Here is a 17,883-nt window from a genome sequence, read left to right on the forward strand (position 1 = left end):
TGTGCCCACGCCGCCAACAGGCCGGCGAGCGCCATGGCGGAGGAGGTGAGGCGGGAGGAGGAGACCGGCGTGGGGCGGGCCCCGAAACCCCGGGCGCTCCGAGACCCCCACCGGGCCGCCTGGGCCTCGCCGCGCCACTGCGGCCCGTAGGCGCCCAGGCCCGGCCGGAGCCCCCGCTCGTCCCCCGCGCCCCCGGCCCGGCCTCGCCGGCCTCCCCCTGGGCGCAACGCGGTGCCGGGGTCAGCGGTTCTCTCGGGTCTCGGGACAGGTGAGCACCCTGATGAAGGCCACGGTTCTGATGCGGCAGCCCGGGCGGGTGCAGGAGATCGTGGGCGCCCTCCGCAAGGGCGGGGGAGACCGCTTACAGGTACCGCGGGGGCGGGGGGGCTGGGGATGTGGCCTGCCCAGTGCGCCTTCCCGCTTTGCTGCGGACACCAGCAAGCATGCCTTCAGCCCCTAGAAATGGCCAGCTGCCCGAGGGCAAGCCTGTTTTGCCTTGGGGAGAGCCCACCTGCCCAGCAACCTAGATTTCAAATTTCTCAGGTCGTGCTGTAGACAGAACGCACCCCACACCAGGCCTTCGGGTCTTGTCCTCACTAGCCGAGGTTGGTGGGCTCCCCAAGAAGACGCAGATGTGTAGATGGGCCAAAAGGTGGGGGCATCTTACGAAGGACCAGGGCATTGAGATGGGTGCTATTGAAAGAGTGGAAGGGGTCCTGATTCTGCAGTCCCCACCCCCATCCTCAGAGAGGCTGGGTCTTCTCTGGGTTAGCACAGGTATTAACTAGGATTAGTTCTTCCTTCGGCGCTTCCTGACTCCCCCAGGGCTTTGCCCGCAGACCTGCACTGAGCTGTTTGGACTTCCATAATCATCCTCCCTGGCTGGCACAGGGCCACCCTGGAAGGAGCCTGTCTAGGCTTCATCTCTCTTTTGCATTTTAGGTCATTTCTGATTTTGACATGACCTTGAGCAGGTTTGCATATAATGGAAAGCGATGCCCTTCTTCTTACAGTAAGTCACATACTAGCTTGCTTTATTGGGCTTGACAGGACGATGGCTTATAAGGGGCAAGTAAAAGGAGTTCCGTGTTTTTGCAGATATTCTGGATAACAGCAAGATCATCAGTGAGGAGTGCCGGAAAGAGGTGGGTTACTCCCTTCTCTGCTCAGAAATGGCTATCGTATACGACTTCCAGTGGTTCTTGGTTAGGACCAAAGATTCCAGGGTTGAGACCTTAGAAGATTAATTTTTTTAAAAATTGTTGTTATGCTCAGGTGGACCTAGTCTTAATACACTGAAACAGCTTTTCCTTATTGGCCACGACACGTGATGATAGCTGGTTGGAATATGCTTACTCCTATCTGTAGAACTTAATAGGAGACTTTGATGTTTGCTGTTTAACCCTCCCACAACTCCGAGAGGTGGATAGAATCATTACTGTCTCCATTTAGCAGATGGGAAAACAGAGGCTTGGAGAGGTTTGAGCAACGTACCCGAGGTCATACAGCAAGATGCAGAGCTTGGTTTTCCCATAGATCTGATTCTGTTCCCAAACTCTTTCCTCTATATTATGCTCTTTCCTTGATAGTATAAATTTTCTTGGTAAGGCAGCAGGTACCAAGAAAGACTTCTGAATTAACATCTGTGTATGAAACTCCCGTTTCCATAAGATGCATACAGATACTGTAAAGCGATCCCTGTAGCCTTGGAGTTCATTTTACTTTGCTACGCGTTCTTCCCATCAGTGTCCTCTTTGCCAGAGCAGAGCTGTGCTAGCCCCTCGTTTCTCTGCAGGTTGCTGAGCTCTTTCTGCTAAAGAGCTATATCATTTAGTTCCACTTGATTATGAAGTTCACCAAATTGGTTACTAAGTGGTCTGCTGGTCTGCCATATTGGTCAGATCTTCTAATACTCTGTCATGATTACTGGTTATTAAGATGGACAGTGAATTATAGATAGCTCTTCTGTTTCTACACCTGTCTCTCTGGTGATGCCACTTGTAGCTTAAGGTAGATTCTGGCTCCACCACTGATTACCTTTGGCAGGTCACTTTTTTTGGTTCCTCACATCCCTGATCATAGCAGCTTCCAGAGAGCTACGTCCACAAATAAGACAATAGGTTTGGATGCCCTCTCTGGGATAAAGAAGCTAGAGAACATTAAGATTTGTGGCGTTGATGGGTTCCTGAAGAAATTAACAAAGCAAATTTATGTAAGAAATCTTTTTTCTTTTTAAAAATTTATATTCTGGGGGTTTCCCTGGTGACGCAGTGGTTCAGAATCTGCCTGCCAATGCAGGGGACACGGGTTCGAGCCCTGGTCTGGGAGGATCCCACATGCCGCGGAGCAGCTAGGCCCGTGCGCCACAACTACTGAGCCTGCGTGTCTGGAGCCTGTGCTCCACAAGAGAGGCCACGATAGTGAGAGGCCCGTGCACTGCGATGAAGAGTGGCCCCCGCTTGCCGCAACTAGAGAAAGCCCAGAAACGAAGACCCAACACAGCCAAAAATAAAATAAATAAATTTTTTTAAAAAAGAAATTTATATTCTGTTGAATTCTGTTATACTTTCAGAAAAATGTTCTCACACTCAAGGAAACATTGAGAATCTTAATACATTTTAGGAGCTTTCTGTCTCTGTCACTCTTTGTATTTAACCCTCTTTTGGACTGATGGTCAGGGACTCCATTTGATCTCATAATATTCCGACACCATGCACGTATTAAAATTAAAATTTTTTACTCAGTCAATTCTCATTTTTATTGGGCACTGTTACTGACTGAGCCCATGTGACACATGATCCCTGAAGCAGCCTCCCTAGATTGTGGAAGGTCCTGGCATGTGGAAGGTGACCTTAGCCAGAGGAGGTGCACAGAGATGCTCCCCGTGAGGTTGTCCACCTGACGTTGGCAGTGCGATGGAGTTATCCCCTAACATGCTGTGTCCCAAGCTCTAGTCTTCTAGTTCACTTGAATGATTTTTGCCAGATCTGTGTAAATTACCCTGCCTTTAAAGATCTGAATGCAGTTAACTTGCAAAAGAAAGGAGCAATCTTCATGAAAGCATGAGTGTGCTATTCTAGTTTTCTTTTTTTCCGACATACATTAAAATGAATCCCAAACCACTAAAATGAAAAGTGTTTTTATCCATGTACGCCCCCCCCAAAAGTTATTTTGCCTACCACCTGAGAAAATATACCACATTTTGGGAAATACAGCGTTAAATCAGTTCTTACTGATTAAGCGGGAGTGCAGAGGGATGGCCGGCTCTGCAGCTCCAGTCACTCCCTTACCTGGAGTTGCATCTTCTAGGTGACTTTTTTCTCATGCTGGACTGTAGGACTCTGCTGGGGAAAACTTGATGTGGACTAAACGGCTTTTCTCTTCATTTCGATGTCACAGCTCAAAGCGCTCTTCCACCACTATTACCCAATTGAGATTGACCCACACCGGACCATCAAAGAGAAGTTACCTGACATGGTGGAATGGTAAGTGATGGTGGTGGTGAAACGCCCCTGGCCCTCACGATGCTTGGTCTGGACGGGGGCGTATTTTTCCTGAGCTTTGGTCAGATGCAGGCTCCTTTACCTTACTGAATGCTTAACTGAAGGCCACAAGCGCAGCTGCTAGAACAAATTGTCCAGATAAAGCCAGGCTACGTGTGGCTACTGCTAGAGTAGAGGGCTCACCAAGTATCCTTGGAATGAGTTAGAAGCCCCTTAGTTTGGGGCAATAAGTGCTTTGGGGCAATAACCCTCCTAAGGAAACCAGTATCACTGGGCAAAGCCCCAGTTCTCCATAGAGTGGGGTCACAGAGGAAGGGATTCAGAAGAGCTTTGACATCAGCAGCAACTTGCTCAGCTCTTGTGTTGCTGCTGTGTTGCTGTCTCACCCTCTTCCTTTAGGGACAAGCAGGGTCCTTCAGGAAATGGCTCTGGGGGAAAGGATGAGGCCTCCGCTGTCAGTACTTCCAGAGGAGACTCGGCCCTGAGATGGGAAAGGTCACTTTACTTAGTGGTTTGAATTTGGGGTTTCGTGGGGTGTCTGTTTCCAGGTGGACCAAAGCGCATGAGCTCCTGTGCCAGCAGAAGGTTCAGAAGTTTCAGATAGCCCAGGTGGTGAGAGAGTCCAACGCAATGCTTAGGTGAGCTGCCTGCTCTGGAAAATGTTTCTGCCAGACTGTTTGCGATGGGTTTGCTCACAAAAGAGAGGCTGGGAAGAATCAAAGAGGAGTCGGTTGCTGGGAGAGTCGGAAGCGATCTAGCACCATGAGTAGATGACGTGGAGAAGGTCTTGCTTGTCCTCTCTGGACACAGCCAGAGAATTTTCTATCCTTGGGTGTGTCCCAGGATGCAGTCTGCTGGTAGTGGATGTGGTGTGAATATGACCAGGGCTCCATCTCCTAGAACAAACAGCGTCTAGCTCATTCTTCCCAATGATAAACAGACTTTTGGGGTCCCCATGGCGACTGGCGTTCTTTATCCAGACACGGGAGTTGGCTGACCTAGGGCCCTTGATCTTCCGTGGCCTTCACAGTGCAGCTGTCTGCTGGAGCGTTCTTTACTGGAGGAGGGATGAGGGCACGTAGAGGAAGGAGTCCACACGGGTGCCTTCCCTCAAGGATTGTGTGTCCTGATTGGGGAGAGAGGCTAGCTCGTGGAAAGCCAGGAGAGTAGACACGTGCAAACCCAGTAAGTGCCTGGGTGGGTTGGAGGCGTCCCCCAGTGACGCTGCCTCAGGATAGCTGCCTGGTTGTATTTTGCTCAGGCAAAATAATACAGAAACAAACAAACAAACAAACAAACAAAAAATGTGGTTATATGGTGTATATGAAGTTCAGGGGCAGGGAGAGCAAATCAATGGTGATGTGAAGTCAAAATGGGGGCGATGGCATCGACTGGGAAGGAACATGAGGGAATCTTGACCTGATTAGTAAGTACATGTGTGTGAACATATGTAAATATTAACTGAGCTGAACACTTAAGATTAGTGCACTTTAATAATTTACTGTATGTATTTTATACCACAATTTAAAATGTTTTTTAAAAATGTTAAAGATGTAACCCAAATAGAAAATAAAGAACAGTCGCAGAGGCAGTGCCATTTCAGAACCGTTCATGTCACTTCAGGGATGGATACAAGACGTGCTTCAACACCCTCTCCCAGAACAGCGTTCCCCTTTTCATCTTCTCCGCGGGCGTTGGGGATATCCTGGAAGAAATCATGCGGCAGAGGAAAGTGTTCCACCCGAACGTCCACATCGTCTCTAACTACATGGAGTTTGATGAAGATGTGAGCTGGGGCTGGAAGAGGGGTGGGGACCGCCAGCCAGGGTGCTTCACCCTAAATGTTAACCGTGATGGGGGAGGGGGGAGGGAAGGCATACCACCTTCTTTGCCCTCGGCAGTTATTTATTTATTAGTGCCAGCTAAAGACAGTCGCTTTTGAAGGACCCACTCTTGGGTGTTGGCTGACAGTCGACTCTGCCAGGGAGGACTGAGTTTAGGGCTCGGCCAGGCCCCGTGTCACTGTCATGGCTCGTGTGCCATCCTAGGTACTCAAGGGCTGGGACTTGGACTTGTTTTTCTTGAGCCAGAGGTGGGCTGCTCTGACTCACCCGTGTTCTGACTTCTTCCCCTTAAAACCAAGGCTGGAATTTTCATCCCTTTGACCTGTGGTTAGGGTGTGGCCCACAGCTGAGGTTAGCGCACATGTAGCCAGGCAGCGCTTGTATCACGGGCTTCATGCTTTCACCAGAGTAGGCGATCAACAATATTTGATGGTTCCTGTTAATTTAAACCAGGGGTTGTAAACTTTTTCTGTAAAAGACCCGGTAGTAAGTATCTCGGGCTTTGCGGGCAATATGATCTCTGTCACAGCTACTCTGTCACACAAAAAAGCACCCGTAGACAAGATGTAAACAAGTGGACCTGGCTGTGTTCCAGCAAAGCAATTTACAAACATAGGCCAAATCTAGTCCACGGGCCCTAGCTTGCTGGCCCCTAGTTGGATCACAATGAAGTTCTGGCATTATCTGTGGCTTTCAGGATTCCCTTTCCTCTGTGGCAGAGACAGTGGAACACTGGTCCCGAATGGGTCCTTGTAGTCCTTCTGTCTGTCTCTCGTCTTGATTATTTAGGGCTTCCTAAAGGGATTCAAGGGCCAGCTCATACACACCTACAACAAGAACAGCTCCGTGTGCGAGAACTCTGGTTACTTCGAGCAGCTTCAGGGCAAAACTAACATCCTCCTGCTGGGAGACTCCATGGGGGACCTCACCATGGCCGATGGGGTTCCTGGCGTGGAGAACATTCTCAAGGTTGGCTTCCTAAATGACAAGGTAGGTAGGAGACCCGGGTTCTTCATGGCCGGCTTCTCCTTCATTCCTGTTAACGAGTGCTTATTGAACACCTTCTGTGGGCTGGACCCTGTGTGAAGTACGAGAGGCACAGAGGTCAGACACAAGCCATAGTCTCATAGGAAACAGAAGAAATACCCAGTGGTTACAGCTGTGCACGAAGCACACGGCGTGACCCAGAGGTCAGAGCACGTCATCAGCCCACACTTACCGAGTGCTGCGCACGTTAACCCAGTTCATCTGTGCAGTCATACTCTGAGGTAGTGACTGTTATACCCAGTTTACAAATGAGGAAACTGAGGCAAGGGGGTTCAGTAACTTGCCCAAGGTGACATAGTTTAGAAAGTGGTTGGGCTGATTACCAGTCCTCCTAAATCATACCAGTAAGGCATGATTGAGATGGGAGATGTTGGTATTCAGGATGTGGGTTTATAATTTAGAGAAGGAAAGCATAGGAACAGACCAGAGGTTGACAGGGGTGAAAACATAAGGTCACAGAGGGGCACAGTATGGCATCAGGCTAGAAGGCCTCCAGTTCTCACCCTCAGCCGGCAGGTGCTGAAGCCTCATGAAGATTCAATCCAGATAGATTAGAGGTAACGTCTGATAGTTTTTGTTTCTAATGGTTGTGATGGTCCTTTTGGCACTGACCCAAGGGTTAATTGTGGCGGCCTGCATCCATGGCCATCTGTGTCTCCAAAGGGCAGGTCCCGGTAACCTTGAGCTCCTCCTGGGGAGTCGCAGCTTGAATGCCCTCTTCCCCAGCCCCAGGTGGGCAACAGCGGGCAACGCGGAGGGCAGGGCGCTGGGGGACTCTCGGTCTCTGCTCCCCCGGCAGGTGGAGGAGCAGCGGGAGCGCTACATGGACTCGTATGACATCGTGCTGGAGAAGGATGAGACGCTGGACGTGGTCAACGGGCTGCTGCAGCACATCCTGCAGCAGAGGGACTGGACAGAGATGCAGGACTCCTGAGGGCGGGCCGGGGTCAGGCCCCGCGGGCTGTGATGCGGACGGGCTTCACCGGAAGGCTACTCTGCTCTGAGCACTGCTCCTGCCTGTGCTGCAGAGAAGAGTCCGGGCGGCCGGGAGCTGCTGGCCCACGCCCCTCCCTCCCCCTTTCCCTGGCTTCGTGGTTTGTGTTCTGCAGAGCCTTGAGGGAGCCCTGCCAGCCCGGAGGGCAGCAAAAGCCATTCCAGATGAACTGTGGACCTACACAGTGTTAGCACTTTAGGAATCATTTGGTCCAGGGAATCTTTTTTCCAGTATTTTTTAACATGGGAAGCTGCTCTTCAAACAAATCTAATATGTGAAACAGATCAAAATAAAAAAAGGAAAACACAGAGCTGTTCCGATTGGGGTGGAGGCGGGGCAGAGCCTGTACCTCCTGGTTCTGGAGGCGCAGGAACCTCCGAGAAGCTGCTAGAGCTCCACGGAACACAGTTTGAAAACCCCTGAATTAGCCCAGGAGACGCTGAGCACAGCGAGCACAGCCTAGTGTGTCTGTGGGCATCACGGTGGGCAGGCAGGGTCGGAAGGGTGTGTTTCTGGCCTGGAATGGTTTGACTTGATTCTCATGCAGCCGTTAAACGTGAAATTCAGCAGGGATCAGCTGAGTTTGGCCGGCCCTGGATGCAGAGCCCCCTCTCTATGGGTCCCTAAAGTGATGCATATGAGTGTGGATTTTCACTGGGGCCCTTGGCTCCTGTCCTTCCTCCTCCTCCACGGCCACTAAAGTGCACGACTTAAGGGTGGTTGAGTCGGGACCTGAAGGGAGCCGGTGCTCAGGGTGGTCGGATCCGTTCCCTCATCCGCCTGCCTGGTGGCTGGTAAGTTGTGTTTGTCTGCAGCTCAGCAGAGAAAGTGATGGGCCAGCTGACTGAGGGCCAGCTGTGTGCACCCAGGTGCTGCAGGTGCCGTTTCATCCTCACAGGGGTCCTGCATGAGGTACGTTTCATCCTCACAGGGGTCCTTTTCCACTTAGAAAGGACCAGTCCTTTCTAACACTGGGGTTGCAGTGTTTCCGACAGAGCCAGCCTTCTCTTCTGCATCACGCTGCCTCCACACGGACTTAGTTCAGGCTGTCCTGTTAGGCTTGGGGGAGGGTGGTCATCATCTGAGGCCGTCACCTCTGTCGACCCCGAGGTGCTTTCTGTGCTTTGGGACCAGGGAGTATCAGTCGCTGGCGACCGTGGGGAGCAGCTCCGTCTCTCGGGGGATCTTGGGCAAGAGCTCGGTGCTTGTGGGGGCAGTTTGGGGTGTGAATCCAGTCATTTTCTCTCCCAAGCATCCCCCCCACCCCACCCCCTTGGATGGCTTGGGTCACCTCTGTCGCACTGGCCAGAGTCCAGCCAGGCAGGTGAGGGCAGATGGCCTGATGAGTGGCTGAAGCAACTCCTTCCTCAGGACACCAGAGGTTTGAACTCCATTACCTTTCTCTCTGGCAGGAGGGAGAAGCACCAGGCAGGTGGTAACAGCTCGCGGCCAGGAGCAGGGAGAGGTGGGAACGTCGCCATATTAGAAACGGTCTGTGTGAAAGGGGAATCTGACCTGTGTGGTTTAATTTAACCCCTGAGCTTTGCATGTTGTGTTTGAGTTCAGGGAACTTGTTTTTCCATTCAGCTGGGACCCTTAGGAGATCAGGATCATGTCTCCAGGCCTCCCCTGCAGGCCCCTCTCTGTGGACACGTACCCCCCAGCCTCCCTCCATGGTGAGGGCCCCAGCTGGGCCTCAGGGAGGCAGGAGGCTGAGACCTAGGGACACAGGGTCTTGAGCTGAAGGGCCATGGAGATGGCCTGCCTTGCTCCCCTTCCTCCCAACACTTGGGTCTAAGCTTCCCGCCACCAATCAAGAAAGACTGCATCCTGAGGACTTTGGTTTCGGACGTGTTTTATTTGGCACAAAGGAGAAGGGGGTCTGACACCAGTTTAGCCTTTTGAGTGTGCAGAGCTCTGCCCACCCCCCCCACCCCTCAATAATGAGCCCGTTTTCCACATTTATCTCAGCCCCGAACCAAGGATTTCATAGCCCTAAGATCCATCCAAGTAGGTTTCCTCATACCACCCCCCTTCATTTTTCTCTTGTTCTTTGGTCCCTAGAGAAGGCAGCCGCCTTTAGGGATAAAAGGAGACACAAAGCCCAGCCCTGAAGTGCAGCACCCCAGGGGCTCTTCAGCCACCACTGGTCGGCGGCGAGGGGGCGTGGGACAGGTGAAGGGAACCGGACAGGTAAGGTAGGGCTGCCCCCCCGGAACCGTCCCCTTCCCTAGGAACCAGCCAGAGCCAAGGGAGGAAAGCTGGGGGTTCATGTTCCTGGGGAGCTGCCAGGACAGAGGAATGGGGACCGTGGGCGGGGGCGGGGGTGTGCGGGTTGAGGATGGTGAGGAAAAGTACAGGTAAAGGGGAAGTTTGGGGAGAGAAGGAAATGATGAGCTTGGCCTTCCTCAGTGTCTGGTGACACAGAGGGGAGGTCTGAGCAAGGGGCCAGCAATGACCCCAGCCAACCCCCAAACTCCACCAATCCCCAGATTGGCTTTGTAATTCCAAAACTTTTAAGGAAGGGGTTTGGGGCTAGGAGAGAAAAACCAAATAGAGATCTGTGCTGTGGATTTTACTCTCGGGCAGTGGGAAAACCAGAGTTGTCCCCTCTGACCACTTTCTAGAAACTTCCAGACCTCATGCCAGCAGGGAGGGTGACTGTTGGGAAGTCGGCCCCACTGCCCGCTGTCCCCCTAGACGACCTTTGCAGTTGGGCCCAGGCCCCGGCCCTTCAGAGCTCCTCGTGGACCCGCTCCTGGTCTTCGTCCGACTTCAGCTTGAGCTCCTCAGCGGTGATGTTCCCATCCTGGTTGCGATCCTGATTCTGGAACATGTCTCCTATGGTTTTCTCAGGGTCCTGGCCAGGCAGGAGGCGTCCCTTGCCCTCACTGACTTGAGCCTTGATGAAGGTGGAGAACTGCAGCGAGGAGAGCCAAGGGGAGGGGAGAGAGCGTCCTGCCTGAGCAGCTGTGCTCATCTTGGGACGGGTCCCCAGGTGGAGGCCTTCCAGCGAGGACTGAGGAGAGGAGCTGGTTGGTGCTGCGTCCTGAGGGGGGCGGGGGCGGAGGGCGTGCCCAGGGTCGGGCAGCCACGGGGCGATGGGCTGCATGTGCCAGAGGTGAAGGCGGGAGGAGGGGCTTAAGGCACACTGACCCGCAGAAGGGCAGCAAGACGGGTGCAGACAGGATGGTGGACACACACTGTGTTCTCGTTAGATGCCACCGTGCAAGGTGGCTCCTGCCAGGTGACAGCGTGGGAGGGATTACTAGGGGTGAACTCCTCACCCACCTCCTCCGGGGGCACCTCGCCATCCTTGTTGAGGTCCATGTCTTCAAACAGGTTGGCAGGAGGGTCTTCGTGCCACACAAACAGGTAGCCTGTGGGCAGCCCATCCTCCCGGGACATCAGCTCCACCTCAAACAGGAGCACAGCACTTCCAGGAACCCCCCGGGCTGGAGGGAGGGGAGGAGTAGAGAGAGGGAAGGGTCTGGGCCCGGCTTCACTGCCTGCCCAGTGCGCTCCCAGCCTACAGGCCTCAGCTCCTGCCTTGGCGGCTGGAGAGTGGGGCATGGAATGGGAAGCATTGGGAAGGCCTCACTCACTCCTGCCCGCAGCCATCCAGGCTCCAGGGGGCGGGGGCAGAGGGGAGGAGGAAAGCCATCAGGCCAGTCTCTGCTCACCTCCGCTCTCTCCATGGGCCAGGTGCGGAGGGACCACCAGCTGCCGCCTCTCTCCCACACACATGCCCTGCAGGCCTGTGTCCAGACCTTCGATCACCTTGTGGGCGCCCAGAGTCGCCTCCTGAGGGGCCCCGTAGTCGTGGCTGGGGGGAGAGCAGATTCCCAGGTCAGTGCTCATCCTGGTCCCTGGCAGGCCCAGGGCAGGGTGCGGGGACCCAGCAGTGCAGAGATAGGATCAATCCCCTTATCTCGTAACTGCCCTGCAGTGTGGCCGGGGGCTCATCTCTCCCTGCTCATTTCCCTCCACTGAGTGGAACTAGCAGCTCCCCTACTGCTTACTTCACCCTCCCTCTGCCTGTGGACTTAAGAATTTCAGCTTAGATGGGAACTTAGGGAGGAAGGGTCAGGGGTGCTGCTAGGCCCACCCGCCTGCCCAGCCCTGGCCCTGCCCCGGACCCACGAGGAGAAGAGCTTGGTGCCGTCCAGCAGAGAGCAGTTGTAGTGGTAGCGAACGAAGTCCCCAAGCCTGGCCGTCTCGTTACAGGCCTCCAGGGGCCGGGACAGTGTCTTGATTTCCACTGGATCTGCAGGGTTGTGGAAGTCGATGATGTGGACGTCGAAGATCAGCACAGCAGAGCCAGGGATCTTGTCTCCTGGGGCCAGAATGGGGGCGTGGATCAGCTGGAGTCTAGGAGGGGCTGCTCTAGGTCTCCATGGAGGCCCCAGACCTTCCCCATCCTGGGGTTTTAAACAAGGATGGGATGGGATGTTTGTCTACATAGTCAACTCTTGTAATGTACTCTGTGGTGGTGAGGAGGCAGGGGAGGGGAGGGGCACGCCAGCTGGAAAGCCTTTTCCATATGTATCTTGCAACCTCCCAATAACTCACCCTGCTGATCGATGTGATTAGGTCCATTTTACAGGTGAGCAAACAAAGGCTTCCAGCAAAGCTGGAACTCAAATCCAGGTCTCTTTGCTTCCCAGGGCTATGCTGTTTCTGTTCTTCCATAACCACCCTCCCTCCCCAAGCTCAGGAGTCTGCTGCCTTTCTCCAGTGTGGAAGGGGAGAAGTGGGGGACTGCCCCCTGGAGAAAAGGATGGAGTCCTTGTGGCAGGAGTTGGGTGGGGGACCAGTTTTTTCGATGAGAGGGGCAGAGCAATGGCTGGAATCCGCCCCCTTTGCCCCTGCCCATCAGGGGAAAGGTCAGGAGGAACTGCGGTGTTGGCTTGGGGAACAGGGAGCATGCCTACCAGTCCCGTTCTCCCCATAGGCAAGGTGGGGGGGGATGGTGATTCTCCGGCGCTCCCCCATGCACGAGCCCTGCAGCCCCCGGTCCATCCCTGGGATGACATAGCCCTGCCCCACATAGGTATTGTAGGTGCGGTTTCGGGAGTAGCTGCAATACATACAAGGCGGGGAGGCGGGCAAGAGAGTCACAGCGGCCCCGCCCTTCCTGCAGCACAGAGCCGCCCCCAGCCCCCACCGTCGTCCTCAGGACCCCCCGGACCTGGAGTCAAAGAGGGTACCATCCATCAGGGAGCCGTTGTAGTGGTAACGCATGAAGTCCCCAGCCACGGCTCTCCGGACGCAGCCAGGTGGCAGCTCCAGTGTCTCCAGCTGAACCGCGTCCTTTGGGTTGTGGACGTCAATCAGTAGGACTTGGAAGACCAGGGAGGCCTGCGGGGGGATCACAGTCCCTGGGGAAGGGATAGGCTTGAACCATACACGTGGAGAGCAAAGCAGGGCTCTTCCACTCAGGAAGGCCTATGTGAGCACCGTGCAAAAAGGTGCTAACCCTGCTTTCCAGAGCCTTTGACGCCCATCAGCAGCCCCGGTTCTGCCCCTGTGAGGCCTGAGCTGAGCTCTCCCCAGGGCCACCACCAGCCCGTATGAGGCTTTGTGTGAATCGGAATAAAGCACCTTTTGTTTTTTGGCTGTGCTTCGAGGCTTCCGGAATCCCAGTTCCCCAACCAGGGATTGAACCCGGACCCCAGCAGTGATAGTGCCGAGTCCTAACCACCCAAGCACCCCTTCTTAGTGAGGTGACCACCAAGGGCTAGATTGCATCACTACTTGCCTCCCTGGCTGGGTGTCCTTGTGCAATACTCAACCTGAACAACTATATGTGGCAGCCCAAGTCCCTGCTTGCCCTCACCATAGCCTTTCTCGCCATAGGCCAGGAATGGAGGGATGACGATCTTCCTTCTCTCTCCAGGACACATGCCCAGCAGCCCCTGGTCCATGCCCTTGATCAGCCAGCCAGAGCCCACGTAGGTGTCGTAAGTGCCACCTCTACTGTAGCTGCAGAGGATGAGGTAGGGGTGAGGCTGCTGTTGGTGGGAGAGGCAGGAAGGCCCCCGACTCTCCGCTGCGTGCCACAGTCCCTGGCGCCCCAGGGCTCCTTCCAGCCCTTACCTGGTGTCGAAGGCAGTGCCATCCAGCAGCGTGCCGTTGTAGTGGTAGCGGACAAAGTCGCTGTCCTGGACCATGCGGGGGCAGTGGGGCGGGCGCAGCAAGGTGCTCACCTGCACAGTGTCCGCCTTGTTCCACACATCCAGCAGGACCACATCAAAGTAGAGGGTGGCATCCGGGGGAATAAGCCCCGCTGCGTTTGGTGCAGCCCCCAGAGTGGGGGGTGGAGTGGAGGTCTGAGCATCCTGCTTGGCCTCCCACTCCACCATCCTTAGTTCCCCTTCTCCCAGGTCAAGCTAGGATCCTACCCAGGGCCCTATTATTGCCCTTCCTCCCGCCCCAGGGGCAAGAGACGGAAAAGTCTAGTCCCAGACCTGCCGCGCTATTCATTCTGCGGCGCATGCGGCGTGACCTTGGAAAGCCGCTCTCCCTCTCTGAGCTTCAGTTTTCCGGCCCTGAGCCCTTGCTTCTGCCTCCTGGTCTCCTCCCCCCCCCATGCCTGGGCCCCGGCTCTCCTCACCCACGCCGATGCTGCCATAGCCGAGGTGCGGAGGCACGATGAGGCGTCGCCGCTCATTGACGCACATGCCCATGAGGCCTCGGTCCATGCCGGTGATGAGGCGTCCCACGCCCACCACGATGGCCACCAAGGCGTGGCGGTCATAGCTGGGGAGGGAGGGGACAGGTGGGATACAGTGGCCTCTGCCCATGGTCACATACATGCACAGGTGCACAAGTGCGCGCGCACGCGCGCGCGCACACACACACACACACACACACACACACACACCCCATCCCCCTCCCTACACAAAGGTGCAGGTCCACAGGCTCCTCAACTCTTCAAGCCTCCCTCCTAGATGCGCGTGACTCCCGCCTTAATAGGATGGGCTGTTATGAAAGGAAGTCCTCCAGGAGGCCAGGGGCTTTTATCTACCCTGGGGTGGGGGGATGGTGCCAGCAGTCCCATCTGCTGCTGCTATCTGCTGACAGAAAAGGAGTGGGAAGTGCAGACCCAGGGCGGGGTGGGGGTGTGTGTGGGGGGGGAGACCAGTTATCCAGCACTTAAATGATAAGGCCGAAGAAATGCTTGGCATTTTGCATTCATTATCTTTTTAAAAATATTTATTTATTTGGCTGTGCCGCATCTTTAGCTGTGGCACTTGGGATCTTCGTTGCGGCATGCGGGATCTTTTAGTTGCGGCATGTGGGCTCTTAGTTGTGGCATGCGGAATCTAGTTCCCTGACCAGGGATCGAACCCGGGCCCCCTGCATTGGGAGCGCGGAGCCTTAACCGTTGGGCCACCAGGGAAGTCCCTGCATGCATTATCTTATTTAATTCTCTCCCTGTGAGGTGGGCATTATTATTATTATTATTATTTGCCGCACCATGCAGCTTGTGAGATCTTAGTTCCCCCACCAGGGATCAAAGCCGGGCCAAGCCGGGCCACAGCAGTGAAAGCGCCGAGTCCTAACCACTGGACCACCAGGGAATTCCCGAAACGGGCATTATTGATTTCATTTTTCTTACGAGAAAAATTGAGACTTGAGAGACCAAATGATTTGCCCAAGGTCACACAGCTAATGTTTGGTCTGTTGAACTCCAAAGCCCACGTTTGGGCCACTGCACCATCAATTCACAGAAGAAAGGAAGGGAAAAGCAGAGCTGGCTGGGGATAGGGATTGGTTTTCAATTTTGAAAAAGGCTACTCTAAAATCGCCATGGCTTTTACTTGATTTAGTTAGGTTTAAGTTTTAAGAAGTTAAGGAAAGATGGGAGATTATTATTTTGATGGAAGGTGTCATGGGTTGTGAAAGTTTTCCAAGCTCAGCACTGCTTGGATGCAACCTGGGTCCAAGAGTCCCTATCAGAATCCCCGATAGGGAGGCCATTCTCCAACTCCCAACCCCCCCTCCACTCCTGGGTGGCCACAGGCTCACAGCTGTACTCCTGTCTACTGCCTATGCCTCATTTTGCCCACCGAGCTGGTTGTACGGCCTGCTTCCTCCACAGTGCCGTTGTGAGAGCCCAAGCATGGCAAGAAGCTTCTACCAGTTAAACACTACCAAAGTTCTCCCCAGAGTCAAGGCTAATCAATGGGTACTGAACCCGCTTGCAGACCGTAAGGTACTGTGTGAAGTTCACGTTCATTCATCGTCTTGAGTCCTAACATCAGCCTTAGGAAGGAGGGATGCAGTTTTCCAGACTGTTTTTTAATCTCCTTGTTTTCAGATGAGGAAAGTAAAGCTTAAAGAGGCAAAACTCCTCGTCCATGATCACAGCCTGGGTTTGAGTCCAGGGTCTTGGTCTCAGGAGTTCGTGTTCTTACCCAATAAACTGATCGCCTCCAAAGCCACTAATCTCTATAGGCCGAGTTGTGTGTGCGACCTGGACCCAAGGTTTAACTGAGGCTGGCCTGGCGTACGGCCCTGCCCCCACCGAGAAAAATGGACTTGCCAGAGCAGACGGAAAGCCTGGACACAGACCAGAAACCCATCTCTCAAACCCCAAGGCTGGCAAGATGGGCGACAGCACTGACCTGGTCGAGCTAAGATGGAGGGAGATGAGGGTGCGGGATCACGGGGAGAGGGAGGCATGAAAACCCTCGGAGGAGCCCAGGGTGGCATGTGTGACCGTGTGACATGTAGGCAGACAGGGTCCTTACACCAAGCTATGCCCTGCACTCCCTGATCCATCCTGCTGTCTTAGAGTGCCCACCTGCTTTACCCCACTGGCTGCTAAACCCCCTCCCCCTCCCCCCAAAACTCTACTTACTTCTTCTCCTCTAAACACAAAGGCACTGAAACCTGTGGCTGGAACCAGAAAGGGAGTCAGGGTGGATGGAAAGGTAGAGGGTGCTGTGCTGAGACCACCGGAGGATTCACATGCAGCAGGGACCATGCCCTTCCCCCCAACTCTGTGGACCAGAAAACCCCCTCTATGTCTTTAAATAGAGCACTGGTAAGTAAATAGAGCAGTTCACCGTGATTCTCAAGCACTCTGAGAGACAGAGAGAGTTTGTGTGAAAGAAACAGGGGTCTTCTGAGAGGCGAAGGTTTGAAATTGAGGGCAGGGATGTCTGGGGAGATGGACGTCTAGGAGTCCCCCCACCCAGGGTGCTGTGTTTGAGGTTAGGGGATCACGATGTGAGTAGGGAGCATGCAGACACAGCTTAAAAGCAGCAACGGGGGAACCCCAGGACTGAGAGAGCTTGGTCCCGGGCTCCGGGAAGGGAAATGGTGAGTCTGGGGGCACCCAAGCCGTTACCTCGAGTCAAACTTCTTGCCGTCCTCGAAAGTACCGTTGTAGTGGTAGCGCACAAAGTCCCCCATCTGCACTTCCCGGGGACAGGCCCTGGGGATGTGGTACCTCTCGATAACCACATCTTCCAGGGGGCTCCCGGCCGGGCTGGCGCGGCCCAGCCCCCTCCCCACGGCCTGCAGCAGTAGCAGCAGCAGCGACTGCAGCAGGGGGAGCCGGAGGACGGTGTGGCTGGGGCGCCCCGCGCGGAACATGGTGCCTGGAGCTGGGACGGCCGGCAGTGAGGGCGAGCGAGAGAGCCGCCGCCGCCGCCAGACTCCTTCGCCCCCCTCCTCCCAGAGCTGGCTCCCCCTCTTCCTGTCCTCCATCCTCACCCCCGCCCTGGCTGGTCCACGTGGAATGGGGGCTGGGGAGGCTGAGCTGGCGGGGTGGGAGTGGGGGGAAGGGGTGTGGAATTGGAGGAGGAGGGCCAGGCTGATAGCTTTAGAGTACGAGGAAAGCACCACAAAGCCCTCCAGATTTCCCCCCACCCGTACCCTGGGGCTGAGAGACCTGGGAGGGGTAGGGAAGTTCCGGAAAGTTGGGAAAGTCGGAGCCGACTTAAAAAAAAAAGTTCAGTCTTTCTTCTGGAGCCCCCCGGGTCCTAAAGCCGGACTGAAGCATCCCTTGTTTCTTTGGCTGGCAACCCCAAATCTAGGTCCCTCCAGGTGGCTGGTGAGGCTCCGGAATCGGAGGGGTATCTCAGTGCTCCCTCCCACCCCTTCTGCCCCAGGGACGGCCTCTCCAGGGACGACGGGCTGCTTTGTCCTGCAAAAGCTGGACTGCCAGAGGACTTTCTGACGTGGGGATGGAGATCGAGTGGGAGGTGGTGAGAGTGGAGGACGTGCAGGGTAAAACCGGGGGTGTGCCTCCCCGTCGCGGGCTGGGGGGACACTTGGAGGAACGTCTTCGGGGCTGGGAGTGGGGAGTGAGCAGAAGGACCGCTCTGATGGAAGAGCAGATTCCAGGGCTTGGGTAAAGTAGAGTGAGGTGGCACTTCCCTCAGTTTCTCTATATTAAGGTCTGGGGGTGGGGGGACTGTCTTTGTGTGGGAGGGGCTTTCTGGGCTCCGCATCCCTGCGGGAATTGTTCCTCCACCCT

At 54.9% G+C, this 17,883-nt stretch overlaps 2 protein-coding genes across 3 annotated transcripts; one reads left to right on the plus strand and one right to left on the minus strand.

Moving 5' to 3' along the window:
* On the plus strand, positions 1 to 7,661 carry NT5C3B (5'-nucleotidase, cytosolic IIIB). Of its 2 annotated transcripts, XM_082679762.1 has the most exons (9): positions 1 to 45; positions 269 to 367; positions 943 to 1,012; positions 1,099 to 1,145; positions 3,400 to 3,485; positions 4,052 to 4,141; positions 5,127 to 5,289; positions 6,137 to 6,337; positions 7,194 to 7,661. In XM_082679762.1, exons 1-9 carry the CDS (start codon positions 34 to 36, stop codon positions 7,326 to 7,328), a joined length of 903 nt encoding a protein of 300 aa, XP_082535888.1. In that variant the 5' UTR covers positions 1 to 33; the 3' UTR covers positions 7,329 to 7,661. The 2 variants fall into 2 exon arrangements, with proteins under 2 accessions (XP_082535888.1, XP_082535889.1); XM_082679763.1 differs by lacking the exons at positions 1 to 45; positions 269 to 367 and adding an exon at positions 167 to 268.
* A 1,600-nt stretch (positions 7,662 to 9,261) lies between these two features.
* Positions 9,262 to 17,072, minus strand: FKBP10 (FKBP prolyl isomerase 10). Its single transcript, XM_082679980.1, has 10 exons — positions 16,750 to 17,072; positions 14,005 to 14,150; positions 13,488 to 13,677; positions 13,228 to 13,373; positions 12,580 to 12,769; positions 12,323 to 12,468; positions 11,532 to 11,724; positions 11,072 to 11,214; positions 10,680 to 10,843; positions 9,262 to 10,308 (listed from the first exon to the last, which is right to left on the minus strand). Exons 1-10 carry the CDS (start codon positions 16,995 to 16,997, stop codon positions 10,123 to 10,125), a joined length of 1,752 nt encoding a protein of 583 aa, XP_082536106.1. The 5' UTR covers positions 16,998 to 17,072; the 3' UTR covers positions 9,262 to 10,122.
* Between the last annotated feature and the right edge of the window lie 811 nt (positions 17,073 to 17,883).

The sequence above is a fragment of the Grampus griseus genome, assembly GCF_964374135.1.
Source record: "Grampus griseus genome assembly, chromosome: 20".
NCBI classification, from domain to species: domain Eukaryota; kingdom Metazoa; phylum Chordata; class Mammalia; order Artiodactyla; family Delphinidae; genus Grampus; species Grampus griseus.